This window comes from Amphibalanus amphitrite, unplaced genomic scaffold (assembly GCF_019059575.1).
Source record: "Amphibalanus amphitrite isolate SeventyFive unplaced genomic scaffold, NRLGWU_Aamphi_draft 000134F_arrow, whole genome shotgun sequence".
Taxonomy (NCBI): domain Eukaryota; kingdom Metazoa; phylum Arthropoda; class Thecostraca; order Balanomorpha; family Balanidae; genus Amphibalanus; species Amphibalanus amphitrite.
In genome coordinates, this window is record NW_024881629.1 from 329,412 (window position 1) to 343,278 (window position 13,867).

At 46.3% G+C, this 13,867-nt stretch overlaps 1 protein-coding gene across 1 annotated transcript in view; it reads right to left on the reverse strand.

Annotated features, from left to right (window-relative positions):
• The window catches only part of LOC122382130 (serine/threonine-protein phosphatase 1 regulatory subunit 10-like), a 72,066-nt gene that overhangs the window by 42,276 nt on the left and 15,923 nt on the right, over positions 1-13,867 (reverse strand). Inside the window, exon 3 of the mRNA XM_043367076.1 lies at positions 11,141-11,227. Coding sequence (XP_043223011.1) covers positions 11,141-11,227 — 87 coding nt within the window. The remainder of the gene's footprint in view (positions 1-11,140; positions 11,228-13,867) is intronic.

Genomic DNA, 13,867 nt, shown 5'->3' on the forward strand with positions numbered 1-13,867 from the left:
ATTGACGTAGTGTGCTGCGCACCCAAGCGTGATGAATCCTGGTCGAAGCTCTTCCAGAATCTTCCTCACCGCTACCATCTTCGCTTCGTTGTCGCTGATGTAGCCCACCACAGTGCATCCGTACTCTTTCTCGCACCGCTTGATCTCCTCGTCAGCAAGCTGGGCGATGCACTGTGCTGTCTTCTTGTTTGTGCCTGTGTCGACGGCACCGACCAAGTACGATTTATCTCCAGTATGGAGACAGGATCCTATCACTGGCTGGTTCTGGACATTGGACCAGCCGTCTTGAACCAGAATTACGTTTTTTCCTACTAGTTGCTGACGTAGCTTCCCTTCGCACTCATCCGACACTGTGTCCAGAAGATGACCTGCCAGTTCTTTACGTCCCGGTGCGACATACGTCCCTCCACGTGTCATTTCGATGAACTTTCGCATCTGAGGGTTGTCAGCCGCATTGAAAGCGATATTACCCGCATATATGCCACGGGCGTACTGCTCGTCCAGTTTTTTCTTCATTGCGCCTGTCGTGCGAACCACCCATTTGTCCAGCTTGGGTGCGGTGGTGGGCTCTTCCACGTCCTGCTCATCTTCAGCGTCGTCCCTCCGCCTCTTTGAATTGCGACACTTTTCGAGATGCACTCGCACCCTCTCGATCTTCTTGCTCACCTCCGTCTCGCACTGTTTGCATCTCACTTTATTAGGGTCTTCAATCTCTTCAAACAAGTCCCATTCCTTGGCTTTGCTCCTGCCGGGTCGATACGCCGCCATGTTTCAGGATATTGCAGCTACAACACTGAAAGCGGTGAAGAAGGACACACAACACTCCTCGCGTGATGGGCTGGTCCTCAGGACTGCATCAGCTCATGGACGCCGCGCCCCAGCGCCGCGATCATCAGATGACCGGCGCCGCCATAGGATCCGTCCGGCCGCAATCGGACGCCGACTGCGCCCTGCAGTCCTGGCGCCGCTGCAATGGGTTCACAGTCCATAGATGACACTTTTGGTTTACGGTTCACTCCCCTTGAAGATACACAAACCTGGTTTCTTGCGGCAGTTCAAGAACACCTTTTTTGGTAAAAAACCCGGAGTGGGTTATTTCGATGAAAAACCCATAGAAAAACCCAAAAAACCCGGGCAGTGGGTAATGGGCAGTGCCAACCCTACCAGCAGGGCGTGGAAATCCAGGACCCCCAGCAGGGCGCGGGATAAAAAGGGATGTTGACATTCGGTTAGATCAACTAGGAAAAGTACCAACATCCAGGGTTCGCCGTTCGTTCGTGAACAAAGTTTGTTTGGTTATTCATGGTTTACGAATTCCTTCATTCAAGGTCATATGTACAATTCGTTATTTCTGATCTCCTTCGCGTTATTATTCTTATATAGTGATATACACCGTTGTGGGCCTGTTCTACAGGGTGTCCCAGAATTACCCGAACATTGTTATTTAGCGTATAAAATAAGGCAAATATACTTGAGCTCTTTTCTTTTTGTCGTCCTATAGAGTCAACTAGGGTGGCTATGAAATAGCATATGCAATGGACACGCTAGTTACAAGATTAGCCGACAATGGTGGGAAAATATCAGCCGGTGTTGGTCTCAGTTATTTTACGGGTCTCCCGAAACTGGCTGTAGGTCGGTTTTCTTTTACCTCTTGCCGGAGGATAAACGATCATTTAAGATAAACTTAACATTCAAAGTGTTCCAATGCCATAAGGCATTGTCCCCCGAAACAAAAAATTCTGCCTACACCACTGTTGCGTTGTTTTTGACATCTGAATTGGAAAATCCCAATGCCTGAACATGGCGCCACCTTTGACATCTAGCAAATTTGGTTTCCAAAACAAACCCGTTATGGCCATTTGGTTCACGGCATCCAGTTTTTGTAATGCTAGAATATTACCGCAGTAGTACTGTGTGTTAACAATTGTCTTTGGGGCATCATATCAAGCCGAATGGGTGCACCATGGCTCAAAATGTCTCACACTTTGATTTTCGACGGGGGCCTGGCCGTCTCCGATGTTGGGACGTTGAAGCCATCTGACATGCACACACTCATTTTTCGGTCGGTTCAAATGACAGAATACCTTCGTTAGACCACAAAGTGTGTTTCAATATGCTTTTTTGTTGTATATGTTATGTTTTTTTTTGATAGATTGTAGCGATTTGCGCTGCTTTCCCGGTAATTTTGGCGTATTATCCAGGCGAAGGTCCCCAAATTCCAAAATTTTGTCGAAGGTAGTGGTGCAAAGTAGACTGATGTTTTGTAGCTAACCCTGATCTATCGTTAAAGGTAGTGTGCCACCTTCCAATGATTTCCCATTTTATTTTTCCTGGGATAAGAAGCTTCTGTTTTTACCTAATATCGCAAAAAAAACAAAAATAGGCCTAAAATAGTGCTTTTCTCGCCTAAAAGTTTATCGGTTTTTCGATATGTATAACAACTGTAGTGGGCTGACCTGCAAACAGGCGTCGGCAACAATCGCGAATGCGGCGCACATGTGACAATAAGCAAAGGTCATTATAGAGTTACGACGTACGGGAATGAGTTATCAGCTGTCTAATCGTAGACAACACAATGTCGAATTTAAACTGTAAGCCTGTATTGGTATTGTTTCTTTAATTTGGCTGTTGAACATTAATTTATGGTTTGAAATATTATTTTATGTAAAATAATTGATATGAAACAGCCGTCTCTAAAGTTATGACCCCATCTCACCACATGAAAGTGGCAGAAATGACAATGATCAGCTGACGCATTTTTCTTGGCCGAAGTCAGAGCGCGCGGCCCGACGCACCACCACCGCACCACAAAGTATGAGCAGAAGCCACCTGCGGTAGACCGCGCCCAAAGCCAGGGCCCCGGTAACGTGAGGTAGCCGAGTCGGGGCAGCGTGCGCTGACCCAAGCCGGGGCCGCGGCTTTGGGCGCGGTCTACCGCATCCCCGGGCAGCCCCGGGCTATCACATGACACCGGGAGGACGCGCGGCCCCGGCTTGGGTCAGCGCACGCTGCCCCGACTCGGCTATCTCACGTTACCGGGGCCCTGGCTTTGGGCGCGGTCTACCGCACCACCTAACAGGCGTGTTCGAAACCGCAAGAGATGATGATGAACGGGTTTATCGAAACTTGATTGGATGAGCCTATCGGTAATAGCGATTTCAGTGTGTGCATTTATTGTTCATAGTGGTGTGAAATGTGGTTGGGGTACGACCGACAACCCGTCGGGGCGAATTTCGCACTGGGGTACTCAAAATTTGAAGAATTTAAGACGTTTCCATGAGTTTTGAAGGTATGGATAAGTTCTAAAAATCCGGTTCTCCTTATCTGGGCCATTAACTCCATACGGTCCAGGAAAGCTGGCACACTACCTTTAAACTAGTTTTTAGCTAGATCGGTGACGTTTGTTGTCCATGACACGGCAACCACCCGCTTGACAACTGGTACATGGTCCTGTTTGGCCTAGCCCAAGCTTGTTGATCAGATTATCTCTTGCTCTCTCTGGCTTCGTTGGCTGATATAATTGCGCTTTGCTTGCTCCTACCTGCTTTCAAGTTCAAGTTCATTTATTCACGTTAATCCGCCTTCGCGGCTTTTCATCAACGCATGTCAATTAGCATAAAAACAAGTAGGCATGGGTAAAATACAGGCACACGATCATTCGTACACTACACATCGTTAGAACAGTTGGTTAGTAGGTTGTGGGTATCATAAGATCACGATGACTGTTTGTGTAGCACATAAGTTCTGAGTGCTCGCTTAAAAGAAGTACTGCCATCGTAAGAAGCGCACAACTGATTGTACGCCTCTACGCCCCCGTACACCAGTTGCCGCCTGCCCGCCTCGGTGCGTATTCTCGGAAGCCGCAGTCTACCGGCGTTCCACGTGTCGTGGCCATGGTCAGAAGCGCTCACCAACGTACTCCCGATCTCATCCGGGTGGCCGGACTCGACAATGCGTCGTACACTACACACTCTATGGTATAAGACCAGGCTGTCAGCGGTCATCCACCGTAAGTCGCGTAGCACGTCTGACACATGGTCTCGCTTGCGCCGTCCGCTGATCACACGTGCGTAAAAATTGAGGACTTTCTGCAGCCGGTGCCGCTCAGTAGCCCCGCACGTGCCGTGGACGGATAAACAGTAGCGCAGCGTGGATACCACTAACGAGGTAACTAACGGCTTCATAGCGAGTGTAGGCAGTACATGTCTCGCGTGGTTTAGAGCCTGCAGTGATCTGGTACACCTTGAGACGACATGGTCTACATGGTTGCGAAAAGTTAAATGTTTGTCCATAACTATGCCGAGATTTTTTACAGAGTCGGACTCGTTCACAAATGAGCTGCTGGAGCTCTCCAGCAAGAACCATGCCGAAAGTCAGAAAGTCAGTTACAAAGTTGAAAACGGCACTTGATTCACCATGGTTGCCTATTAGTAACTTAAGATGAAAACGGAAAAGGACTACTCTTAACTGACTCTGGATAATAATTGACTCGAGTCGTGACCGGTCACCAAAAGCACACAGTCTCCAAGCTCGATAGCTAAGGGATATCTGATAAAAATATGATGCTTTTATATCATTAGAATCGAGCGCAATCGTACTTTTAGCCGGAAAATAAATGTTCGGGTTATTCTGGGACACCCTGTAGATGTTGAATATGCATTATTTTTACATGGCTCGGAATGTAAACTGGGTCTGTGATAACTCTAACTGTTGACCGTAACTTCCGCCACTAAATTTGTTCCGAGATATACATTGTGTGCATACTATTGCTCATATCAATCACTGAAAGTTTCAAAGTGATCGGTCACTCAGTGTAGCTATGGCAGACATTGAAACTTTTCATGAGGTGAGATCACTTGACCTGACCTGACCTAGTGTTCTGACCTTGAATGACCTTGGTCTGAAATTTTTACGTGTAGAATTGATGTATGATAAGGTGTGCCAAAAACGGCATTCGTGAAAAACCACAGGGGTGTTCAAACATCCCCCCCTCCCCCAGCAAGGCGCGGGTTGAAGTCAAAAGTATGGTGTGCACTGCATATTATCTGTAAGCTTTTTGTCAGCGTGCGACGGTCAAATAGGCCCTATAATCAACTAGCCGCTTTTGTTTTAATATCACGGACGGCACGCATGCTTCACACATGCTGCAAACTTGTTTTTATTTGTCCCAACTCCCAATCGCTCTAGAGCTTCTCCCTGATCGGTCAGTGAGTTTGTAAACTCCTTAGGTGATTTAGCAAACGCACTGACAGGTCAGGGATTTGCAAATTTCCTAGGGAGTTTGCAAACTCACGGATTTCTCGAACTCCCTGTAACAGCTAGTTACACAGACAAAACGATCGCCATGAAACTTTCAGCGATTGATATGAGTAAGAGTCTCAAAATTTTGATATCGGTGACTTAACCCGCGCCCCGTAGGGCTACCGGCGGACCCTACCACCCGTAGGGAGGGGGGGCCGTTTCGGCCCTCCCCCCCTAAGATCTCAGAAATTTACCGGCCGATTTTCAAAATTCAAACGGCGTTCCATAACCCCACCGGGGAACTACCTTGTGACCAAATTTCATTGACCTAGGTCAAACCGATGACGTCACAGGTCAGGTCAAAGGTCAGATTTTCACCGTTCACAGGCATTTCAAGAAATGTGTTGTGAAATCGAGTAAATTGGTAAGTTATTGAAAACCATCGATGGTACATTGTTCGTCAAACACATTCTTCGCTATCTGAGGTCACTGACCCCAGGTCAGGTCACAGAGGTCAGGTCACTGGGGGTCACAATATGAAAGTATCGTGTGATACATGTTTTATGGTCCATTTTACATGACAAATGCGATTATGTGGGTCAGGCAGCCCTTGGGGCCAGCTTAGGTCACGTTTTGGTGAAGGTCAGGTCAAGGTCAGGTCAAATTAGGTCAAATTTCAAAGTTGATATTTTTGCATAAAGTGGGTATCCATTCGATGCAGCTTGTCACGGGGAGTCCAATGAAGGTCTTTGTTTTGCCCTACGTGGTCTAGAATTGCCAAAAATTGAGTTTGAAAATTTGACGTCATCATTTTTGAACAGTTTTTTCGCTATAACTTGGTCAAAAAACGAGATATTGATCTGAAATTTGGTATGTAGATAGAAGACGGTAGGTACTATCACATATATTCCGGTTTTTTCGAAACTCAAAAAACTTTTTGGGAGTTTTTGGCTAATATATCCAAAAAATTGCATTTTTGATTTTTGGGGGTCAAAACTCAAAAATTTCAAAAATCCGAGATAGCAGTTTTGTAGCCCTGTCAATTCTACACCTTTGATGTCTCGATCATTTTTCTGTATCTTCAAAGCTGTAGGCCTGACAGCTCTTCTCGCGAAGGTCTTTTTTCGATCGAAAATGGCAGAACATGACGTCATTCTGACGTCATTTGTGGCCAACCTATCATAGCCTCTGGAAAAATTTTTGGTCACAATGTGTAAAATTGATGCCCGGAGGGGTCCTGAAAGTTTGGTGGCGATATCTCCCGCCGTTTAGGAGATATCGACGAAAAAGGACAGGAGGGCCGTTTCGGCCCCCCCTACGGGGCGCGGGTTAAGGTCAGGTCAATTTTACGACCTCTGGCTCTGTTATAAGTCAAAGGCAGAATATTGAAAGGCATCTTTTTTGGACGAACGGCAGTCTATGTAGACACTTAACATTGGGTTACACGTAAATATGACAACTGAACAGGAAAATTGCACAATGACACCCCTGAGGTCATCTCAGGCTATAAAAAGTCTCCGAAAGGTTTGCTAATGACTTTTGATATAGACCTGCACGCTAGAGCGATCAAAACACCTTAGATGTGTTCAGGTCGACGATACGGATCGATTGATACCCAGCATGACCTTTCTTAACACGCGCACCGACGGGGGGCGGATATCCGCCCCCCCCCCCCCTGAGGTTTTTCGCGAATAGCGGGAAAACCGCGGCGCGTAGCGCCGCAAAATTTGGTACGACTATTCTCTCATCAATTTTACACATGGTGTGCAAGTTTGAACCTCCTAACTTTTAAGGTCAGGTCACCAGGTCACATTGAATGACCCAACCTCAAGTCACTTTTTTGCAACTTTGTCACCGTGCCAGAGCTACAGTAGATGTCGGAGGCCTTTGAAAGTCGCAGGATGTTATAAGGTCATTAGTAGCTACAATTTGTATATCTCGGAATTTTGATATCGGTGACCTAAGGTCAGGTCAATTTCTCGACCTCCCCATTATAAGTCAATGGGGGAAAAATCAACTCCCTGTTTTTACCACTAAAACGGGTCGGAATGGCCCCATATACCATACATGACTTCATATACGATCAACCTTCACTACCTTGCGGTCTGTTTTGCTGTTGGGCAGCTGTAAGGTCATGTGACGTCATCAAAGGTCACCAAAGGTTTTTTGCCAATAACTCCGTACAGGAACAAGATACAGCCGCGCGGATGGTCTCATTGTGTTCAGCTCGTCAAGACGCATCGAATGATATACATGATGACCTAGAGGTCACGTGACCTGAGGTCAACCTTTGACCTTGACCTTTTGAGGTCAACATATATATCATTCGATGCGGATTGACGAGAGGATCACGATGATGCCCTTAGATTGTTCCTATCTTGACTAGTTCGAAAGTTATTCGAGAAAAACTCTTTCCGTATCTAGCGCCGCCATTTTGACTTTTTTGACCCCTGTGACGTCATCTTTGACCTGACCTGAAAATGACCTTAGTAAAAATTGTAGACCTTGTCCGTGCGTATCCCATGCCATTTACCGCTTGTCGCTATCTTGCTTCGTTCTCGAGATCTCAGGGGGGGGGCGGTCATCCCCCCCCGTCGGTACGAAGTTGGCGCAGACCCCCGTCGGTGCGCGTTTTAACCCGCGCCCCGTAGGGCTACCGGCGGACCCTACCACCCGTAGGCCGATTTTCAAAATTCAAACGGCGTTCGATGGCCCCACCCGGGAACTACCTTGTGAGCAAATTTCATTGACCTAGGTCAAACCGATGACGTCACAGGTCAGGTCAAAGGTCGGATTTTCACCGTTCACAAGCATTTCAAGAAATGTGTTGTGAAATCGAGTAAATTGGTAAGTTATCGAACATCGATGGTACATTGTTCGTCAAACACATACTTCGCTATTTGAGGTCACTGATACCAGGTCAGGTCACAGAAGTCAGGTCACTGGGGGTCACCTGGGGGTCACAATATGAAAGTGTCGTGTGATACATGTTTTATGGTCCATTTTACATGACAAATGCGATTATGTGGGTCAGGCAGCCTTTGGGGCCAGCTTAGGTCACGTTTTGGTGAAGGTCAGGTCAAGGTCAGGTCAAATTAGGTCAAATTCCAAAGTTGATATTTTTGCATAAAATGGGTATCGATTCGATGCAGCTCGTCACGGGGAGTCCAATGGTGGTCTTTGTTTTGCCCTACGTGGTCTAGAATTGCCAAAAATTGAGTTTGAAAATTTGATGTCATTTTGAACAGTTTTTCGCTATAACTTGGCCAAAAACGTGATATCGATCTGAAATTTGGTATGTAGATAGAAGACGGTAGGTACTATCACATATATTCCGGTTTTTTCGAAACTCAAAAAACTTTTTCGATTTTTTGGCTAATATATCCAAAAAATTGCATTTTTGATTTTTGGGGTCAAAACTCAAAAATTTCAAAAATCCGAGATAGCAGTTTGTAGCCCTGTCAATTCTACACCTTTTATGTCTCGTTCATTTTTCTGTATCTTCAAAGCTGTAGACCTGACGGCTCTTCTCGCGAAGGTCTTTTTTCGGTCGAAAATGGCAGAACATGACGTCATTCTGACGTCATTTGCGGCCAACCTATCTAATCACAGCCTCTGGAAAAATTTTTGGTCACAATGTGTAGAATTGATGCCCGGAGGGGTCCTGAAAGTTTGGTGGCGATATCTCCAGCCGTTTAGGAGATATCGACGGAAAAGGACAGGTTTCGGCCCCCCCCCCCCCCCCTACGGGGCGCGGGTTAAGAACAGGTGACTTTTGACGTTTTCCGCCATTTGACTCTTATCTCTTTTTGTCATTTGACTTTTTTTTTAATTTTTTTATTGCATACACATGCACATTCACATACACGTTCACCTACGATCACATACACATAGAAGGCAAGAACAACAATAACATACTTCCTGCTCGCAATCGCCGCCATATCCGCCCGAGCAGGCCGGGCGGTCCACCCGCATTCACCGCCACGACCCCGGGGGGATCTGGAGGGTTATCCCCCCACCGGGGAGGGCTGCGGATGCCCTCCCGGTGCCCCGGGCGGGCCGTCACCCCCACCCCGCGTCGCCTCCGCCTCACCAGACAGTAACATCACCGCGTTGCGTGAGGCGGCGCCCCTGACCATAGGGCCGCCGACCAGCGAGCTGCCGGCTCGGCGACCCACGGCCGGCCCGGCAACACCAGGATATGGCGGTACGACCTCCCAGCGCACGCTAGGAGGCCGAGCACGGGCCGGCCGGGAAGGGTTAGGGACGGGGGCGATTCATGTGCATTGCACAAAATGAGTTACATCCAGACGCATTTCATCCAGACGTCATTTGACTTTTTGTCCGGTTACCGTTAAAACACCCCGGCCCGGGGCGGGTTTAGAATTTTTGCCATCTGGTGGCTAAACCGTTATTTTTCAGTCAAATCTGAGAAATTGTCTCAGAAAGGGCGTTAGAAGGGCTATCGAATGCGCTTCTCCGCGGCGCTGTAGCTCTATTCAATTGGCTTCAGAGTTATGAGCCGATTTGTCAAAAAAACTAAAATAGGCCAAATTTGACCTTCATTGACCTCTGGTGACTTGGCCTTTGACCTGAGCTAGGAAAATGACAAAAATAAAATACTTTCGCCATGCTTTTTGACTTCTTTCGAATGCCGCTTACCACGTGTCGCTATGTGGCCCAGGAGCCGAGTTAAGAGGGGACCCCGGTACAGCGCGATTGGCGCCGAGCACCGGCCTGGTGCGGGTCAAATAGCAAACATTGCCTTCTTGCAAACATTGCAAACATTCAAGGTTGGTGGTCATTGGTGAATGATGTCATTCATGTTAGAATTGGCCAATACAACGCGTATTTGTGAACAACGAGGCAAAAGACACCCCCCCCCCCCCATTGACTTAAAATGGAAGGTCAACAAATTGGCCTGACCTTAGGCCAATGAAAGAAAAATATATACAAAATGCAGGTACCTATGAGATGACCTTATTACATCCTCCAACCTTCAAAGGGCTCAGCCATCTACTGTGGCTCTGGCACGGTGGCAAAGCTGCAAAGAAGTGATTTGAGGTCGAGTCATTCAAACTGACTTATAACTTATATAATTGAGGCTATAACTTACACACAATGTGTGAAATCGATGAGGGAAAAGTCATCCCAAAGGTGGCAACGCTATGCGCCGCGATTTTCCCGCTATCTACGAAAATTCCCAAGGGGAGCGCGCTTTTTGGAGAGGCCGAAAACCGTAAAACTTGTATTAAGGGCCTCACCTTACGGTACCTTATCGTGCATCAATCCGGGGTACTCCCCGACTTTTCCCCGACTATCCGTGAAAGGGGCACAAATTTCGGTTTTGTATAACCTCACTCATATCAAATAACCTTACGGTACTGAAAAATACAAGATACTCATGCATAATTCAACGCGTCTCAAGAACAATGTGGTAAAATTGTTTTTACGGCTACAAAAAGGAGAAAAAACTATTTTAAAAAGGATTGAAAAACCAATAGTGTGTTACTTTTTATGGCCTCTGGACTCAGCAAGTCAAACGAATTTCAAATGCACACACACGTATAGCCGAATGTAAACCCTGAGAAACTTATCAATAAAATGATTGCTCCACGGACGGATCGCTCCAGGCCCGACCCAGTCAGGCAGATGCTGATATTGAGGTCGAAAGCGACTTCGAACCAGAAGCAGGCCGGTATTTTATGTCAGCGACACTCACGTCACCGAAGTGACCTTGGACAGGGTGCTAAGGGCGCGGCCATACGAAAGGGTCTTGTAGGATGGGTACGATGACGGTGTTTTTGTTTGCTCTTTATGTGATGTACTAGAAAATGAGCTCAAATTGACATGTGAAAAATAGAAATTGAAATGTAAAAAAAAAAACGATTGTACTTACTCGTCCAACAGGTCTCCTTTGGTTGCCAAAAGAATCTGGATGTAGATGCATTTGCTGACCAACTTCTTGGAGAAGCGTATCATCACACTGGAAGACAAGGGAATACATGTTACTCGATGCAGAGCTCCGGCAAGGGACACTAGGCAGGGCGGAGTAACAACGCGGGCTGCTCAGGGGACGGCCATAGTAGGTGCATCAGGCCACCTATTATGACTGTTTGATATATGCATGCATGTATGCATCTGTGTTGTTCGAGAATATCTTGCAACTGAATACACCGGTGATGCCAATCGCAATCTTACTTTTCGGACATCCAACAAGGCCGAAACTTACTCGAACTTCAACACACATGTATTGAGAAAAAAAAAATGTTCCCAGAGTCGCACCCTGCCAGAGTTTGAACATGATGTTAAGCATTGTGTTTCAAAACACAAAAACACTACAAATCAACTTATTGGTATTGTTTGACACACGAAATAACTGCAAAAGGTACATCAAAATGTTGAAAATAAATCAGCCTCCTCAAGTCAACGAGAATAATACAAGGACTTAATATAAGAAAACCTGGTTTCGGACATTTTTCAGTCATCTTTACTAGAATGTTTACTACTTCAATTCGGACATAATTTGAAAGAAAATCGGAAACGGACGGTACAAAAATACTTCAAAGTTAAACTTTCGCCCACCCCATGGAACCCAAATAAAAATACATTACTTGAAATCAAGCCGGACCTTGGCTTTACTTTGGGATTATTCCTGGGATTGACGACGCAAGCTTGACGCATGACGGACACGCGCTTTAGTAGTTTAGGGCCTTGGCACGTGTCGTAAAATAGCGAGAAACCTCCCGAGTGAAAGAAAAACTGAATGTACAAAAATGGAAGGCAGAGACTCCAGCTTTAGAAAGGACACTATAGTGGAACTTGATTGTCCTGTGAAAAAAGTTCAAATATCCGGATTATCAAAAGCACTGTAAACCAATTTTAGAAATCGCTTCCGTCCATCACATCACGTATGCCATAACTAGTGAAAATACCTACAATTCAACACACCTGTAAGGCCTGACATCCATAAGCTCTCCAGATCCTCTGACCTCGGGTATCTTTGGAGAGTCCAGCTCCTTAGCCTTCCAGGTAGTGGGGGGGGGGCATTTCTTTGCCCTCCCTCCCCCTTTGGTTTTTTCGATATATCTCCAGACCCGCTGCGCCGATCGTCACCAAACTTTCAGTGCCCTCCCGGGAATAGCTTTTACACATCAGGCGCGGATACAAGGGGGGGGCCATGGGGGCCTGGCCCCCCCTTGGCCGATTTTTTTCAAAAATAAAATAAAAAGTTAAAAAGCTGAAAAGGGGGCCTCCTGAAAATAAAGTGGCTATTCATGTTGAGATGTTGCCTGAACAGCTAGATAAGCTCAATAGACGCAGTTTTTTTTTTGGGGGGGGGGGCCCAACAAGTGGGAAGATGGGGCCTCCAACATATGGGGGCCTCCTGGTTTCTAATGGCCCCTCCCTTGGAGATTTTCTGGATCCGCCCCTGTTACACATTGTGACCAAAATTTTCCAAAAGCTATGATAGGTTGGCCGCTAATGACGGTCGGAGTGACGTCACTTATGGCCATTTTCGACCCAAAAAAAGGTTTCGCGGGAAGAGCTGTCAGGCCCACAGCTTTAGAGATAGATAAAAATTTTACATAGAAGTTGCAGAATTAACAGGGCTATAAAACTGCTATCACGAATTTTTGAAATTTTTGAATTGTTACCCCAAGAATAAAAAAGTATTTTTTGGAATATAATAGCCAAAAAATTACAAAAGTTTTTTGAATTTCGAAAAACGGAATATATGTGATAGTCCCTACCGCCTTCTATCCACATAACAAATTTGAGATCAATACCCCTTTTTTTGGCCAAGTTATAACAAAAAAAAAACTTCAAAATTTATGACGTCAAATTTTCAACCTCAATTTTTAGCAATTCTAGACCACGTAGCGCAAAATAAAGACCACCATTAGACTCGCCGTGACGAGCTGCATCGAATCACTACTCATTTTATGCAAAATTATAAACTTTGAAATTTGACCTTTTTGACCTGACATTGACCTGACCTCGACCAGGAAGTGACCTTAACCGTACCTGATGGTCTTATAACCAACACCATTTTGTTGGAAATGAAAAATTGGCCATAAAACATGCATCGCACAACCCTAGTAAAGTTGGGTTCATGTGCTGACCCTTGGTGACCTGACCAGTGACCTGAACTGGTATTATCAGTGACCTCCAATAGCAACAATGTACTAGGCAGCTTACGCCCTACCGTTGATTTTCGACAAAAAGCGTTTTAATGGATGTTATAGCGCATTCCCTAGAAGACCCGTGAACGGTGAAACATTTTATCTTTGACCTGACCTGTGACGTTATCGGTGACCCCGAGGTCAATGAAATTGGATTTCCCTCGACAAATTTGACAGGACTATCGAACGCCGTTTGAACTTTGCGGATCCGTCCAGTAGTTTCGGAGATACGAGGGGGCAAACAATGCCCCCCCCCCCCCCCCCCCACCGCGCGGAAGGTGGCCGCGAGGCCCACCGCCTGCCGCGTTAGTATTTATCCCTACGTACTACGTAGAGGTCCAGGCGGTCCAGGGGAGTCTGAGCCCTCACACAGGTTCCGGCTCTTACATAAATTTCCACGACAAAAGCCGTTCTTTTCGGACGGCGATACACGAGTTATT